We start from the raw sequence: 18,045 nt of genomic DNA, 5'->3' as shown, positions 1-18,045 counted from the left end.
ACAGTTTATGTAATATTCTGTCTGTTTATGCACGTCATTAAGTTGGCTGACTTTGCTCATTTGAGTTTTAATAAGCCACACATTGAACAACATTTAGTTAAAGTTGTCTGTGGTTCAGCTTTTGCTTTAGTGTGGTCTGACGTGAAACGTCAGACCACACGTGAATCAGCATTCAAGACATTTAAGGCCTTTTGTGTATTCCAGTATTGTGCACATTCGACTGAGCAAATGGTGCTTTCTCTTTCCTGCTCTCCAGCATGTGTTTTATACATGGATGCGGAAACTAGGGCTGCTGAGGGGGCCTAAAATGAGGCATAATAAAAACCATCAATAGCTAAAAAAAAGTTGAATTTAGACTCTGGCATACAGAGATTACTTTACTTGCCTTTATCAGATGACGGACCCAATATTAAAACCTGCCACAGGTGTCGGCAGCAGAGTTGCAACACAGACTCACATTTCACTCAAACATAAGAAGAGTACGGACAGTTGACTGACAAGACGATGCCGGAGGATTTGTTGTAGCAGCGAAAAGAAAATTTGGCATTATTTTGGATTCTGGAGGTATGCGGCCTGTCGCCTGCAGCTCTTCATCAAACAGCTCCTTCTCGCTCCATAGACTAAATAAAATTACTCCCTCACATATTTGAAATTGATCTGCTGCCAACGAATGCAGAATTGACCATTGTTTTGCCCTGCAGACGCATTTTTGATGACTGATAGCGGTAAGTGCTAAGTACAAAGCGTTTCCTGTGACTAGCCTACTTCAGAATAAAAGTCAGCTCGTGTTTCACCAGTTAAATGTTGGTGCAGCAGCAGGAAATGTTCGGTTTGCATTAGCAGTACATTAACACAGCGCTCTACAGATAGTGTCTTATTAGTCGGTGGGAAAACTTGGTCACCCAGGCAACCCTGGTGAGAATATGAACAGGAAAGAAAACTTTCTTAGATCGTGAAAGTTGCTCTTCAGTTCCGTGGTTTATCAATCAAGTGTATAAACTACACAGCCGACTGGAGTCTCTGTTAACAGTGACAAACAGTCTCCTCTACGAAACATCTGTATCCTCATTAAACTATGAGGCTGTTTGTCCCTGGCATCAACAAGCGTCTTTGGCCTGTCAGTTCCCACCTGGCATTAGGTGTCTGGACACGCAACTCGGGTGACCACTTGTGATCGGATCTCACTTCCCCTGCTTTATATGCAAATAAACCTCGCCGGGACAAACTAACACGATGCTTTTTACACAAAGAAAGAAAGCACTTAATGTGTAACACATGCCGATTTCACAAGAAGGCCAAAATAGTTAAGAATTTGTCACAGGCAGCCTTTCAAAATGTTTATAAAATTTCTCCCGATGAGAATTACTAAAATTGAGCAATTTGATAAGGGAGTCTGGGAACTTCTCTCTCCCTCCTCATCTCCTTGCTGTCGTTGACTGTAGTTAATGTGACTGTTGACGTTGGTGTTTTAGTTTGTTCTCTGCTGTTGTGCAAAACCTTCTCAAATTGTTGTAAATTGTTGTTGATAACTGTTGTAGATGTAAGATGTAAGTTTTTCTGGTCATTCTAATTGATATGAAAAAAACATGAATGAAACACACCGTTTACAATGACGTCATTATTTAGACCGACCCCTCAGCACCCCAAACTTCCTGCATCCAATAAATATAAAAGTATATATGAAACATTTATTTTGCACCCGTCAACTTAATCTTGCTAGCTACCGACTCATGTGTAAAATGTGACACGGGACACTGTGACCTCTAACTGCAGCCTCTCTAACATTTATTTCCACCATTGCACTTGGTGGTAAGTCACGCTAGATATGAATATTGGCTCGTAGCCTAAACCGTACAGCATGCAAGATTTCAGTGCAGGCATCTGGACACGGTCTATTAAGAAAGCCTATCTAATGTGAGAGATCACAACGCCCTGTGTTCACATTTAACATCTGTTCCATTATGCTGAGCCGCTGAGTGACAGCCTGATTGTGCCCATATGTAAGGTCAGCATTGGATTATCTCAGATTTAGCAAAAACAATGTGAGAAATTGTTTTTGTCAAGAGACCAAACGGTGAAACTTTGTGCATGTGGTCAAATAATGAACGAGATCAGTCAGTGTTTCCACTGTTTTATAATCAAACAGAGCAACCGTAGCTGTAACTATAGCTACCAGTCATTCTGCCCTCCCTGACCGACTAAATGTGACCATGTGTGTGTGACCTTATATCAGGAATAGCTACCCTGTCTAACTCAGCATGGTGTTGGCTGTCTTTGTGATTGCATGTTGTATTTTGTCACAGTGGTTGACTCAGAAAAAGTGTTGAACAACTTATCTTTACAAGCGCAGCTGATGTGCGATACCTCATCGATGAAAAAAGAAGCTGACCTCCGCTGGAAAGAATTTCCATATTTGAGAACATGACTTTAGAGGGAGTGAGGCTACTCCTTGTTTCCCAGGCTTTGTAATGACTATGTGTGTGTTTAAGAGTGTGAGTATTCATGTGTGAGTCACTCTCTTATCTATTTTAGTTTTTCCACGGTCGCCACCTGCAGAGTTAATTCACTCGTCTGGAAGGAGACGCGAAGGATTGTTTGCTTAGAAACAGTGCATCATGCTCTGACATCATCTGACTTTCCATTTATATATTCAGTGATAATGTGTTGCAGCCCTGGCTCATCCTTTGGAAATGCTTTATGTCAAACTGTAGGCGCTTTTGTTAACGTTTTGGCTGCGCTCGAGCGGCAAACGGTCGGCTGAAATTTGCCCTCCCCTGTCATCTCGGTGACACATACTGTAAATCACAGGCAATAATGATGTGTCTTGAAAAACCTCTAGCGCCTGGAGAGTAATAATGTGTGCGCATGACAACAAGAATTTGTGTGCTATGACGGCATAAAAGCTATTCTGAGCGGAGTAAGTTTGGGAAGATTGACAAATGATGCTGGTTTCCAGAGGAGAGCGAAAGGAGTAAATTAGGTGGATCCTTCTTATTGTGCTGTTTGAAACATTTCATATAATTTTAAATAATACCATTACAGCTGAGGACATTGTTTTTTTCTTTGTGTTAATTTCTCAAGGCTACATCAATGGAGCCAGACAGATACTTCTGATATCGATATATTGGCCGAACCATATGTAACCAAGGCAGGATATTTTTACAGATAAACCAGTGCTTTAATGGGGCTGGTACAGTTTGCTCTGTGGCATACTGTGACTTTTTCTTACTCCTTTTCACGCCAGAGAAGTGCAAAAACCTCTTCCCCGCGGATCATCACACAAGTCTACAGTCCTCTTGACTTAATTGTTGCAGAAGAAAACAACATCTTGCTTATCCAGGAACACATAAAAGGATACATGTTATAAATTCATAAGGTGTAATGATCAGCTCTGTGTGTAGGACAAATAAACAAAGAGCTGAGGAGCAGGATTGAGCAGTGCGGAGAAAGCGTAGTAATTTAATAATCATGAAGCATCTTTTTCTGCAATATAATCTTTTAAAAGTACGGTATCATATCGGTGCATATTAGACAACATATAGGTTGATACTGATTTATCTGTGATTGGCCAAAATCAGCCAATAATATCGACTTAACGATACATCGGTCGGGCTTTTACCATGAACACAAACTACAGTCTTTTAAATGTCTCTCTTTAAATTCAAATTCAAAAAGCTTTTGAATTTTGAAATTGTAGCTATACATTTTAAAAAACATTTGAAACTCCAACATCAAAACATTCAATTCACTCTTTTCTTTATCCCCTTCGTGCTCTTTTATCATGTAACTCACTCCACCTTTCTCTCTCCGCAGGTCCCCCCACCCCAGATGACATCCCCATCAGGCCCGCTGGCCGGCGTATCGTAGTGCCCCCCGGTGGCCGTTCCAACATCACATCCCTCAGTTAAACAGCAGGAGGACGAGGGGACGCATCCACGAAAGGAGAGCAGCCAGAGTGCAGGATTGAGGGGGGGGAGGGAGAGAGGGAGGGGAAGGGGAAGGGAGGGAGGAGGAGATGCATAGGACCATAATTAGTTAAAAGTTAAAAAGAGCAAAACACTGAATCCTCATGCCTTACCTGTCACAATGCTACCTTGCTCAGATGAGAACTGTATCCCTTTTCCTTTCCTACAAAAGAAAAAAAACACCACCAAAGCACAATACACATTAGCCGTCTTAGTCTCACTCCTTCTCAGTATGTAATACACCACAAATACAGTGAAAAACGTGTTCACCTGGTGCTTTGGTTAAGGGAAATAAAACTGCATATCACCACTTTCAACCGAGAAATAAAACTATGCTTCTAAAGGAAAAGAGATACGGCTTTGCTCAGAATGACGCTATGGTTCTTTCATCCTGTTCGGCTTTCAATGTCACCCCGTTTTCAGTAGCCTGCTTTATAACACTAGATCCCACATTAGCCATGTAATATCATGCAGTACCATTGGTTAGCTCTAGGTGGCATTGTATGTACGGTAAATGTAATGTAGCTTTGTGAATGATGTTGTTGCAGCCTGTTTGGGTTCACTGGACCGAGTAAAATGTGTTTATCAAGCCTCGGAGAGGGGAGCGCCGTCGGACGTGGAGCTGCATGGACCACACTAACACGGGTGACGTGATCCACGATCCTCTGGCCTCCCTCCTCTGAGCTGCTTGATAAATATCATCCCCATGATGTATTGACCGCATAATTATTGGTGTTTAAAAAAAAGGAAGATAGACGCATCTGCTTTAGAAAAAAAATACATATTTGAAAGGGTTTTTTACTATTCTTTATCCCCAAAAAGGTTTCTGTCAGTTTTTTTTATTTCCTGCACTCAATCATAGCTCTTTAAGAAATGAACATTGTAAGAATCCGTCCTTTGCATTTGCTTCTAGCTTATTGCCTGCTCCTGTCATCCTGAAGTCATCTTGTTGAGAAGGAGGAAAAAAAAAATACACGTAAAAACTTGTTCACAAGAAGCACGACGAAACTGTCCCTTGTAGCTCAACCGTAACTAGCTTTGCAATTGAGGGCAAAGATGAATAAAAAAAAAACAACATAAAAACAGATGCAATGAAATGAATAAGTGACAACAACCTGCTTTCAGATAACAGTACTTCACTTCTGGCTTTTTACTTTTTCATTGCTGACAAACTGAGCTCTCACTTTTAAGGACGAGAAGATCGAACGCAGTCCTCTGACCAATAAATCAACATCAGCCTAAAAATAACAGTGGGTCCAATTCAGTGAAACACTCTGGATCTGATTGTGTTGGAGGTCTTTAGAGCTCTTTTTTTTACGTCTCTGCTGTTTTCTGACGAGGCAGGGGGTTTTGGTGCAGTAAGGGAAGCTTTTATTTCGTCGCTGTCCCACTGTGGGGGGCGGGAGGGAGCGAGGGAGGGAGGGAGGGAGGGAAGGAAGGAAGGAGATGGCGATTTTTATTTGGCAGTGGTGTGGCAGACTCTGATGAGGCAGGCACAAGTGGTGGTTTGTTGTATTTATGTTAGTTTGACGACCTTTGTTATTGTTTTTATGTTATTTCTTTTTTACTGTTGTATCAAAAACCCAGAGATGGCAGGTCAAAAATAAGGTGTGTTGTGGAGGTATGATTTGTTTCCTGAATAAACATGAGTTGCAACTGAAGGTTTGAAATCTCTTTTTTTATATTATTCAAGAGGAATCTCAACATGAGAAGATTTAGGTTTATGTAAATAGTCTTTATATGATCTTGCAATAAAAGAAGGCTACAAGCTATATGTTAATGTGACAATATATTGTAAATTATGATCAAAAATTCCCTGTTTCATGAGTTACCCTTATACGTTTTTAGATTTGCACGTGTGTAAGCATCACATTTACATTTTAAATAAAAATAAAATAAGGCTGCAGATATAACTTAACTGAAAAGCATTATAAGTTAAAATGCATACATCATGTCTTCTTCATGTATCCATCCAGGCAGATGAAATTCACACATCAACTCTCTCTAATTTCTTCATAAGCCAGAATTGCTTAAAATCAAAGAGCACCATAAGTCTGTATCAACACCTTTTCTGTTTGTTTATATGACTGCACTTGCCACTTTAGTGAGCACTATATCTCTCGAATGATACAATGTATGAACAGTCCATTAATTTAGACAGTGGCTCACTATATGACTGACCATAGAAGCAAAAAAGGATATTACTGCATAGATACTATAAATAAGTACGCATAGGACTACTCTACAGTGTAGACATACTACGTCCTGAGTAGCATTGAAATATACCCACAGTACAAAAAATATTGTTATATTATCATTTGATAATGTATTAAAATATAGATTACTTTGATGTTGCAGCTGGTAAAGGTGGGGCTATTTTTTACTAGGCCTACATTGAAGGTAGCCTGTTGGATCCCTCGGGACCATCTGATATTACCCATAACATTACATCAGAATGTATTTGTTGATTATATTTTTGTAGGCCTACTATTAATATGTCAATGCAAAGTAAGTCCTCAAATACATATAAAAGGTACAATATATACCTCTGAATCAGCCTACTTTCCACCACTGCTGTAAGAAAACATACTATTATATATTTTTATTATACGTGTAGTCGAGGTGCCAATAAATGTATATTTTGTGTCAATATTTGTCAAAAGTGCTCTAAACTCAGTCGCTGCTGTCTGAAAGCATTCAAACAAGTTGACAGCGCGGATGAACCACGTGACCTCAACCTAACCAATCCAAACAACGAAGGCCACGTGTACTAGCCAATCAGAGGCTGAGGTGGGCGGGTCATACCGTCTCTATAGTATGATTCGTAATTCAGGCGGCGGGTCTGGGTCCCCGGTTGTTGTTGTGCTGATGTGTCACAGTTCTGTACAACATTAAAACATTATTGTACAGCATGGCGTCGTTTGTGACCGAAGTGCTCGCCAGCTCTGGCAAGCTGGAGAAAGAGGACCTGTCCGGTAAAATCAGCAAAATGTCGCGCAAGGTGGAAGATACAAAGGTAATCCACTAGCTAGCATAGCAGTATGCTTAGTAAAGTTTCAGCTAGCGTTAGCCGTTAGCGCTAACAGTGAAAGATATTAAACTTAACTGATCCTTTGATTAATGTTAGCTAGACTTTAACAGGGCTCCCTTGAATAACTCTTTGCTTTAAGTAAACTTTAGCCACAACATTAGCTTATATCGGACTATCAAGCTAGTTTGATTTAGTGCATTAGTTGCATTTTCGTTAGCAAGACTGTTAGCGTTAGCTAGCCATATGTGGTGCAAAGTGGTGACAGCTGACTCCATGGCTCCATTGTATTCAGTATGACTACAACTGACGAGGTTAGATTATCTGAAACATTATGAAAATGTCTTTATATTGGCAGTACTAGCGCTGTCTTAAGTTTTATATTATTATATATTAGTATATTTTTTTTAAAGCAGACACTAAATTACTTGCCGAAAAGACTAACTTACTGACTTGAGCTTTGTTGTGCAGGAATCCTGTGCATGACTGCTGTCTAAAAGACCTTTAAGAAACAGTCAGAGGTGTTTAAGGGTCAAAATTAGTTTTATCATAGGTAAATGTATAGTAGTGTAGTGCTGCTGAAATGATTGACCACCAAAACATTGCCTGCATTTGTAAGAGCCATGAATCATCATCAAACAAAATTGAAATTATTCTTGCATGTTTTGTGGGTTAATTTAGCTGTCATTCATTGTTCTTATGGCTTGTTGGTGTCCTTATGTTTTCATATTAAAAAGAAATGTTCAGTAAACTCATTCAGCCATAATTTGTTGCATAAAAGCATCCTTCAATTCAGGATACATTTTGTAAACAGGTATTCAGCCATTTGTAAAGCAATCATGTACATGCCAGCGTGATTAACAGTACATTTACATAATCTACTGTTTTACAGTCGGATGAGAATTATGATATACAATCATGCTATTGGCTTAAAGCAAAAGTTATACCACATTACAATTGAAAAGGTAACTCTGTTTTCTTCTTGTGTTTTTTTTTTAATAGGAAGAAGTATGTGAAATGATAAACAAGAAGTATTCAGACTTCCTACCTAGTCTTCAAGGAGCAGAGGAGCTGATGGTACAAGTTGATGAGGTCTCCAAAGAAATGGATGTCCTCAAAACCTACATTGACAATGAGGTATGCGTGAAACTGCGGAAAGAGCAGAACAGGTGGGCAGATTTACAGCAGTGCTGCAGGTTTTCACTGTTTGTTGTTTGTGGACACAGGTGCAGCAGAATCTACACGTGGCTGTGACTGAGTATGCAAAGCTGAAGCAGCAGCTGGAGAAAAACACTATCGTCATACAAATGCTTGGACACCTAAAGGAGGTACATCATACGATACATGGCATTTTTTCTCAAAAAGAAAGTCTAGCTCTCAGAAATGGATTAGCAGAGAAACAGTGGCATTTTGGGCATCCATAATTGACATGTTTGAATGTTTCTGAGGCTGTTGTATCTTCTTTGTGACTCAGTTTCACAATGCAATGGAGGAGTTCAACAAATCTATACAGGACAAGAGGTTTGTCGATGCAGCCAAACAGCTGGAACGGGTAAGAGCTGCTCACATCATGTCCACACTACCTTACCTCCACACTGAACTAGAGCTGGGCAATTAAACAAAAAAATGACACCATGACACAGTAAACAAGCTAATTTCGAGATCTATTTGATACATTTCTTCAGACAAAAACTACCCCTGCAATACATTTAGTAACACAAAATATAACATCTCATCCTACAAACAACAAATCACTGTCAGTCAGTGTTGTGTGCTGTGAGTTATTTCCAAAAAGCAGAAGCTATATCTGCACTTTTCACCTTCCGTTTTCTTGTTTAATTAAGTGCAAAGTGGCTTTAGCTTATTGCCTAATGTAAATACTGTCAGAAAACAGGCCACTATCCCTGCCACGTACTGATTGATAGGTTGTTGTTTTTTTCCCAGGCGAGGGCCAGTGTGGATTCCCTAAAGGGCTGGAAGACTTCCCAGCTCCCGCTGCTCAGTGCTCTCAGTTCTGAGTTGACAGTGCAGAGAGAAAATTTAATTTACCACCTGGGGGATGAATGGAAGCGCCTCGTCATCTGGAGATTACCGTCTTCAAAGGGTAAGACTTCAGAAAACAGGTTTTTGATACATGTCAGATTTGCCAATACAACTTTCCAAACTATACTAGCCACATGTGGTGCATATGGTGTGTGAACCTTACGCTTAAAAAAAAAATAGTTTCATCAAATAAGAAAAACGCAACAGTGTTATCTTATAGGCACATGGGACTTTACAAAAGCTTGCTTTCGTGAGGCATTGGTAGTAACTGTTGGATGTTTATCACCAGAGCCTGCAGGCCTGAAGTCCTTCCTGAAGGTGGAGTTGAGCATGAGCCATGCTAGCAGTAAGGAGGGTGAACCAAAACCTCCTGCTCTGCTGTGCTCTGTCCTGCAAGCTTTGGCCATCCAGGGAGACCTTCAGCACAAGATCAAACTCTTCAGTAAGAGCAAGAAACACTACTGATTGTTAAAAACTGTTTTTCATACCTCTCAGACACTTGATTCCAGTTAATGTGAAATTAGCACTGCTTTTTTTAGAGAGCCGTGGCCAACAACTGCACTGAGCAGGATGTTTTCTAGTTAAAAACTGTAATGGAGACATTTTCTAAAGCTTATTGTTTTGACATTTCTTCGCTGTAGTTTCTTGTCACTTACCGGCTTTCTGTCATCCAGGTCAGGTGCTCTTGAAGAACATGTTGAAGCCGTTGGTGATGTACCCGTCACTGTCAGTGAGTGTGACAGAGCAGCAGGATGAGGGAATCGTCCTGGCATTACAGTGCTTGGAAGAGAGCAACGAAGAGAGATCAGCTCCCTCACAGGTCTACAGCAAACTGCTGCTGGTGCTCAAGACACTACACGCACACCTGCTAGGTACAGTACGGCTGGGCTCATATACAAATGATAAATCATGCTTTAAGGTTGCTACACAATGAGTTTGAGAAAGGCAAGTCACATCTTCTGGAATTTTTCAGACGTGTCCATTGGGGATAAAAAGCTGTCTGCCATTTTGGGAGAGCTGATTTGGGAGGACATTTCCCAATGCATCATCCACGAGTGTCTGCTCTACTCCATCCCCACCAACAGCAGCCAGCTGGAGAAATACAACAGTGTAAGAGCCCAACAGCAGTTTGTGCAGTGTGATGATATTGTTTTTGTCGTTGTCAGGTTACTGTCTGTTGATGACTCACATTTTTATTCGATATGTATTTGTGTTCAAGGTGATTAAAGAAACAGAGGAGTTTGAGAAGTCTTTGAAGGAGCTGGAGATTCTGCAGGGCGATTCCACAGACCTGCTCAAATATGCCAGAGATGTCAACTGTCACTTTGCCAGCAAGAAGTGCAAGGATGTCATCGTGGCAGCCCGCAAACTCATGACCTCCAAGATGCACAACACAGTAAAAGTATGTGTGAGCTGGGGCTGAGTGACTGCATTAATAAAGTTTCTGGTTACGGCAATTAAACGCTGTCAGAAAACCTTAAAAAATATGTTTATTTAAGTGCTTCCTTTTGTTTTTTCTGATCTTCCTCTGTTAGATCACACCAGACTACAAGCTGCGTCTTCCCAAGCTTCCAGCTCCAGGTCCAGACGTGAAGGTGAAGCAAGAGACCACAAAAGACGAGATAACAATGGAGAACTCAAAGCAGCTGTCGGCATGGAGTCTGTGTTTGCCGGCATGTCGCATCAGTGAGTCGGTGCAGCAGCTGATGGAGCTGGCACTCAACACGCTGTGTGAAGCTGTTGGAAGCTCCACATATTGGTACGTTTCAGTGCACAGGGACCTAACTGAGCTACTGTTGAGCTACTGTGTTGATCCTAACCTTTGAACTCCTGAGTAGGCTGCAACTAACAATTGACTTGAAAATGAAAATGACTAATCGTTGCAGCTCTACTCCTAAACAGAGTCCAACTTCACTGTATCATGTAGTTTACATACCAATGCATGATAAGTTTTGTAGATTGCAATCAATTTGCTGTTGTTCTTTTTAGTGCATTACAGCTATTCTTCACTGTGAGAAACATCTTCCAGCTGTTCTACGATGTCGTACCAACGTACCACAAGTAAGAATGCTTCCGTCATGTATTGATAACACACAGCAGATCACACCAACACATTTCCCATGAAGGTGTAAATGGTTGTCTCTTGTTCCTCTGCTACTCCATCCAGGGAGAACCTTCTCAAGTTCCCTCACCTGGCTGCCATCCAACACAACAACTGCATGTACCTGGCCCACCACCTGCTCACCCTGGGCCACCATTTCAGAGCTCACCTGCCAGAGCCTCACAGCGAGGGCATTGCAACATTTGTTGACATGGTGCCCGGATTCAGGAAACTGGGTAAACTAACAGTTCTACAACTGTCGGCAACGTTGACATCACATTTTGGTGCAGAAATTAATTTCCAAAACTACTGACGTGATATTATTGAAACAAGTCACCATTCGTTTTGGCGTCCTTTCTGATCATCTCAACATGCAAATTAATAATATCCAAACTTCAGATTGCCTTGGAGTATGCTGAGCACCCTTTTGTGATTTTCCTCCAGGTGCCCGGTGCTTCTTAACACAGATGAACGTCCAGAGAGCCGAACTGTTGGAGAGGCTTTCCACCGCTCACAACTTCTGCAACCTGGACGATGAAGACAACTACATTGCAGCCAGCAAAGCAGTGAGACAGGTGAGAGAACAGGCCATGAAAATAAAATGTTAAGTTGTTGTGATGATATGATTCAGCTTGTCATCCAGTCAGTGTGATCAGCTTTGTGATCACCTGTTTGCTTGATTGCAGGTCATCCATCAGCTGAAGCAGCTGGGCACAGTGTGGCAGGATGTCCTACCAGTCAGCATCTATTGTAAAGCCATGGGCAACCTCCTCAACACTGCTATCACAGAAGTCATTTCCAAAATAATGATGCTGGAGGTTTGTATTTTTTCTTAAGTCATGATCCCTTTACTTAAACATGGAACTTGGTTCATAGATGACAAATTCAGCAGCACCAGTTCCATCATTGTTTTATCTTTGTTGTAGTCCAAGGTTGATAAAATGCCCAAATTTGTTAATTTCAAACACGAACAAATGACAGAAAAGTCGTATCATCTTGAAAATGATCTACTGTACACACACACATTGTTCTTTATCTTTATTGATGACCAATAAGGATTTTATTTATACGTTTATTTTTATCACTTAAATATCTACAGGACATTTCCTCTGAGGATGGGGAGCACCTCCACACTCTGTGCCAAACCATCATCGAGGAGGGTCCGCTGGTCTTCATTCCTCTGGCTGAAGAAAACAAGAACAAGAAATATCAGGAGGAAGTCCCTCTCTATGTGAAGAAGTGGAGCACCTTCAAGGAGCTGGTCATCGTGCTGCGGGCCAACCTGCAGGAGATAGTCGACAGGTAAGAACGTTTTGCACTTAAGGGCCACCGTAGATCCCTTCAATCAGAATAATTTTCAAGTCTCTATCTATTACTTGATGAAAGATATCTACAACTAAATAATGACTTTTCTTTTATAAAACAAAATGTCTGGTTATGTAATATTTTTCTTCCATCGATGTGTGTGATTGGCTGATGTATCTGTGACTCCTCTCCACAGGTGGGCTGACGGTAAAGGTCCGCTGGCGGTGGAGTTCTGCAGTTCAGAGGTGAAGAATCTGATCCGAGCCTTGTTTCAGAACACAGAGAGGAGAGCTGTAGCTCTGTCCAAAATCAAATAGAAAAAACTATAGCACTTTTTCCTCCTGAGGAAAGTATAATTCATGCCTTTATTCATTTCCGTAATCTGTTTCATTTAATATATACATTTAAATGTATGTAGGCAGAACAGTTTGTCAGAGAAGTGGTCGCCCGGTCCGATGGCGGTGCTGTCACTGAGGGTCTAAGCTGGTTGTAATCAATCTGTGGTTCCTTCTCAGACTTCAATTAGTCCTACAGAAGATTACATGAAGGCTTCTTTACATCAGCTATCAGTATAGCTTTGTGGGTTTACCACTACAAAGCCAACTGTGGTTGTGTAACCAGTGGCCCGCCATCTGTTGACATGTGATGTTGTACCCAGGGTTAACTTGGCTGCACATTGTTAATCAAACTTCATCTGTAGCTTGTTTCAGAGGTCTCAGCCTTTCTGTTCTGATGTCACTTCAGGAGACAGAGTTTGTTTGAACCTAACCGCCTTTAACTGACCATTTAGCTCTAACAAAGAAACCCTGGACCAACGTCTCTTGTTAATAATTTTCTTGTACAAGCCATGAAACTGAACTCTTCTGTATTGTATTTATTGCCTTTCCAAATAAACCAAAAGTTTCAACCTTTCAGAATCGTTTCCAAAGTGTTTGTTTTTAATGAATATGATTGTGGGTTTTTTTTGGAGGAGTATGCCACCTTCCCAGTAATGTTTTTTATGCTGTTTGGAACAAATTGCAACTGCTTATACTCTTACGTTTCTGTGGTAAAATGGACATTACAGAGAATAAAAAAAGCAGAACTAAGTTCAAAGTAAATTAAAGCTTTGGCATGTGTTTGTGTGTATTTGGATGCAAATAAAGACCTGACTGGTTTGACGATTGATTCTTCAAGATGAGCAGAGAGACGACTGACATCCAAAAGGCAAACGGTTAATAAGCTTGTTGTTCATGCAGATTGCTGTTTAAATGTCACTTTGATAAGCTGACCTGATGTGATGGCACTTAAATAGATCCTCTGACCACAAAGCTGTCACGGCCACCTGCAGTACTTTGAGTTGAGTGATGTCAGAATTTGCTCAGAGGGGGAGGAGACAAACAGCTGGACGGTCACACAGCAGCTCCTCACACACTCCACGTCTTCTTCATCTGATCAAACTTCACCCAGCAAGTGAAGTTCTGGCAGCTGATTTCATCTCCAGTCATGATTAACAGAGGTATGTCATTACTTTCCGTTCATGTTCAGATAGATGTGTTATAATCAGTGGAAGAAATCTGAAAATAGAAGTTATTTTACTTTTGTAAGCGTTGTAAGCATTTATAACAATCATTTTAATACTTCTCGGCTGCAACAGTCCTATTGCAGCTTCAATGTTTTCAAGTTTCAACTATGAATATAGATCAGGAATATAGCCCTCTGATCTCACAACATTTCCATCTGTTTTATAAAATGTTACGATCATGACAGTAGTCATTTTATCTTGGTGTGTAATTTCCAAATAATTCTAAAATAAAGATTATTTTCATTAGATTAATCTGCAGATTAGTTTCTCAAAAAATTGATTAATCATTTGGTAGGGAAGGTAGATAGATGTCTTTTGTTCTGTCTGACCAACAGTCCAAAACTAAAAAAGATATGCATGAAACAGGCAGCAGATCCTCACACTTGAGAAGCAGAAATCAGGCAGTGATGGGCATTTTTGATTTAAAAATAGTTGCCGATTGATTTTCCATAAATCCATTAAACAACTTAAAGTTTCTGCAGCTGGAGAGGATTTTAGTCAGTGCACACTAAAAGGTCAGCTCAAGCATAAACATTAAATTTGTCAATAATAAATGTTTTTTAATGGGGCATTTTTCTTAAGGAAGTTTACCTATTTACCCAGTAATTAGTATTTAATTACATAGTTCTTTCCCAGAAGCTTTGCTCAGTGGTTACTGTTTAAAATGTTATCACATCTATCTGTAAAAGGTTTGACATATTTCATCGTCCATATGTCAGATGATACAAAAACTAAACAAATCAATGCACCAATATATACATACATTCATGTACTAAAACACACTAACATAGAGTAGTAGAGTAAAAGATATTAATAATTAAGTCTTTATTTCCTTGTTTGTCTTTTAATAACTAACTTTATAAAAAGCAGTAAACCCTGCCCAGCTGACCCCTCCTGGTGTTATGATAGAGTAAACACAGCACTGTTTAAACATCCTCACCAGACACAAGTGAATTTACCACAGTTCATTTGGCCACATCTGGACAATACTTTCTTTAAGCCTTCTAGCAAATACAGTCGGTAATCTTTTCAAATCCATCCTGTTCCTCGGTGTTTCTCCGATTAATTTTGAGGATTACTGATAATCCCTACATGGGAAACAAACTGTGGCAGTGACCGAGACACTGATCAGCCCACTTCAGACTGAGGAAACCTCATGCTATACTAATAAGGAAGTAAAGTAATATTTGCTTTGGGAACGTCATCACTCAACGTCACAGCTTGGGCTGATACACAGATGTATCTCAGGGATTTTTTTCTTTCAGGGGCAGCAGAATATAAATAAGAAGTTCAGTGCCGTCACCACTTTCTTAATGATCATCGCTGTATTTTTCTCCATTTCCACTAACCCAAGCAGCAAAACAAAAGAGACTTGGTTGCCTTGTGACTCTGTAGCTGCTGTTGAAAACTGAAATATTTGATTTGATTTAATTCTTTTGCCCAAACAGAAGCCAGGCTGGAAGGTTAATCAACATCTTGAGTACCTCAGCAATGATCTCCACTGTGACCTGCAGCAGAGAGACGCTACCGAACATTCACCGCAGCAGTCACATCAGGAGCACCGTCGGGATCGAGCCTCGCAGGAACTCCATTCCCCCAACGCAGACTCTTACTGCTAAACATCTGCTGGCATACCTGCCCCGACCGCAGCAAGAGTCAGTCCGTTACACTTACAAGGTACAGCTCTCTATGTTAAAGTCCCCCTACACTCAAAAATATGCTGATGATGATGTGATGTGATTGTTAGAATTAGAGAGCCTTCAATAGGACTCAGTTATGAATCTACTTGTTGTTTATTTGGTGGTTTTCACACTTTTGCGTTCCCTGAATACTTCTTTCATTTCAGGTTACAACTAAATCAATTAATGGTTCCACGATGACAGAAAGAACCTCTCTCATCAACAGTTTAAACAACGGCTCACCACTCCCACACACTCAGGAGGCCTCTCCCTCCCGGACCCACGGTCCCTGGAGCGAGTCCTCTCCGGCTCTGACTTTGGCTAAGCAAGAGCCCCCCCAGCAGCAAACGATCCAAGTAGCTCTGGAACCAGTGGAAGAGAACCCAAAGCAGCGTTCGCATCGCAGCAGACACCTCAAACGTTTCAGCTCCAGGTGGCAATCGAGAGGCTCCACTGGCAGCAGCAACGCTCCCATCTCTGCATTAGAGAAGCTGCATGTTGCAAAGAGTCACAGGAAGCGCTGTAAGCTGTTGGGTGATGGGGACTTGCTGCATGTCACTGCCAGCAATCAGCGCCAGCGTTATGTTACCAAGGATGGCAAGTGCAGGGTCAACCTCGGACCAATCACAGACAAGAGTCGCTTTCTCTCTGATATCTTCACCACATTAGTGGACCTCAAGTATCGCTGGTTCCTTCTTGTCTTCACTATGTGCTACATTCTCACATGGGTGGTCTTTGGTGGAATCTACTTCTTTGGTGCCTGGTTGCGTGACGACATTGCACACGTTGATGATCCAAAATGGAAGGCATGCTTTCAAAATGTGGACAGCTTTCTTTCAGCCCTGCTGCTGTCATTAGAGAGCCAGAGGACCATTGGGTACGGCTCCAGGATGGTGACAGCTAACTGCCCTGAGGGCACCATTATCCTGATGGTCCAGTCCATCCTCGGCTCCATTATCGACGCTCTGATGGTGGGCTGCATGTTTGTTAAAATCTCCCGGCCACAGCAGAGGGCCCAGACGCTGATCTTCAGCAAGCACTGTGTCATTTGTGAGCGTGATGAGAAGCTGTGCATGCTCTTCCGCATTGGGGACCTGAGAGAGAGCCACATGGTGGACGCCAAGATCCGGGCCAAGCTGATCAAGTCCAGGCAGACCAAGGAGGGCGAGTTCATCCCGCTGGAGCAATCAGAAATCAATCTGGGCTACGACACTGGGGGAGACAGGCTGCTCCTGGTGGAGCCCCAGACCATTACCCATTACATCAATGACAGCAGCCCCTTCTGGGAGGTGGGGTCCGAGCGACTGAAGAGGGAGACCTTTGAGATCATTGTCATCCTGGAGGGCATCGTGGAAGCATCAGGTTTGTAGATGTATTTTTAAGTTTTGCGCTGTCCTCAAACTGAGCAGCTTCAAAAAGATGCATTTTGAGGTCCTTGAAAAAAGAGTTGCCAAATGATGCATCAAGTAAGAGGTGTGGTTGGATGGAAAGACCATGGCTTCATGCTTCATCTTCAGGATACAGGTCTCTTCTAGCAACTCTGACTCTCTCTGATCACAAACACACAACACAGCTGCTGTCCTTGACATGTCTTTGTTTTGCATGACTGGGATAGCAGGTCTCGATGCTAACTGCTAACCAAAGCTAATGGTCATTTCTGGGATGCTACACTGGGACCCTCAATTGGATTACTGTTTTCTACTCAGGCAGTGCTCTGAAAACACAAACAGTAAGAGATTTAAATGACAGTAAATTAGTGTAGACTTTATTCCTGCAGACAGAGTGCTAAATGTAGAGTTCAGGATTGATCAAAACCTCACTGCTAATGAGTAACCCTGAGGAAGCTGGACGTGAAACGAGTTGTTCATCTCTTTGGGAGGGGAAGGGACTTGACTTGCCTTGACTCGGACCAAATTACTTGAGACATAAGGCCAAGAAATAGAAATACAGAGAAAATGTCCTATTTGAAATGAATTTGCTTAAAAGTGGACAAAGACAATTAAAAGTGCGTTACAATACACATCTCCTGATGTGAATGCTGCTGATTGTAACATTTACATGACCCTTTGATGCTTTGTTGTGTTGCAGGTATGACATGTCAGGCAAGGACATCCTATACCGAGGATGAGGTCCTCTGGGGCCACCGATTTGAGTCGTGTATCTCCTTGGAGAAAGGGGCGTTTCGTGTGGACTACAGTGCATTTGACAAGATCTTTGAAGTCCAAATGTCACGGCTCAGTGCAAAAGACAGGAGCACAACAAAAGAACAAGAAGATATGTTTTAGAAAATGTTGGCTAAACAAACAGTTCTTTCTTGTACAATAACATCATAATGAGCAACTTAAAGAGATTTTGATATT

The 18,045-nt window shown here is 41.4% G+C and overlaps 2 protein-coding genes and 1 pseudogene across 4 annotated transcripts in view; all 3 read left to right on the top strand.

Annotated features, from left to right (window-relative positions):
- The window catches only part of dpysl3 (dihydropyrimidinase like 3), a 44,149-nt gene extending 39,080 nt beyond the window's left edge, over positions 1 to 5,069 (top strand). For both annotated transcript variants that reach the window (XM_084373279.1, XM_084373278.1), the window contains exon 14: positions 3,814 to 5,069. In XM_084373279.1, the coding sequence (XP_084229405.1) occupies positions 3,814 to 3,908 (95 nt within the window). In that variant the 3' untranslated portion in view covers positions 3,909 to 5,069. The remainder of the gene's footprint in view (positions 1 to 3,813) is intronic.
- Positions 5,070 to 6,785: 1,716 nt separating this feature from the next.
- Positions 6,786 to 13,359, top strand: zw10 (zw10 kinetochore protein). The gene is made up of 16 exons (XM_084372931.1): positions 6,786 to 6,981; positions 7,996 to 8,130; positions 8,220 to 8,321; positions 8,468 to 8,545; positions 8,938 to 9,097; positions 9,326 to 9,478; positions 9,711 to 9,908; positions 10,010 to 10,146; positions 10,256 to 10,438; positions 10,572 to 10,795; positions 11,026 to 11,097; positions 11,204 to 11,373; positions 11,582 to 11,712; positions 11,824 to 11,955; positions 12,237 to 12,439; positions 12,639 to 13,359. Exons 1-16 carry the CDS (start codon positions 6,877 to 6,879, stop codon positions 12,757 to 12,759), a joined length of 2,304 nt encoding a protein of 767 aa, XP_084229057.1. The 5' UTR covers positions 6,786 to 6,876; the 3' UTR covers positions 12,760 to 13,359.
- Positions 13,360 to 15,497: 2,138 nt separating this feature from the next.
- On the top strand, positions 15,498 to 18,010 carry LOC311269040 (G protein-activated inward rectifier potassium channel 3-like; annotated as a pseudogene). Its single transcript, XR_014624914.1, has 3 exons — positions 15,498 to 15,683; positions 15,853 to 17,047; positions 17,774 to 18,010. The product of XR_014624914.1 is annotated as a G protein-activated inward rectifier potassium channel 3-like (transcript).
- Positions 18,011 to 18,045: the final 35 nt, after the last annotated feature.

The sequence above is a fragment of the Pagrus pagrus genome (genome assembly GCF_965226575.1).
Source record: "Pagrus pagrus genome assembly, chromosome: 14".
In the NCBI taxonomy this organism is placed as follows: domain Eukaryota; kingdom Metazoa; phylum Chordata; class Actinopteri; order Spariformes; family Sparidae; genus Pagrus; species Pagrus pagrus.
The sequence above is the reverse complement of the archived record's forward strand: the minus strand, read 5'-3'. Positions and strand labels throughout refer to the sequence as shown.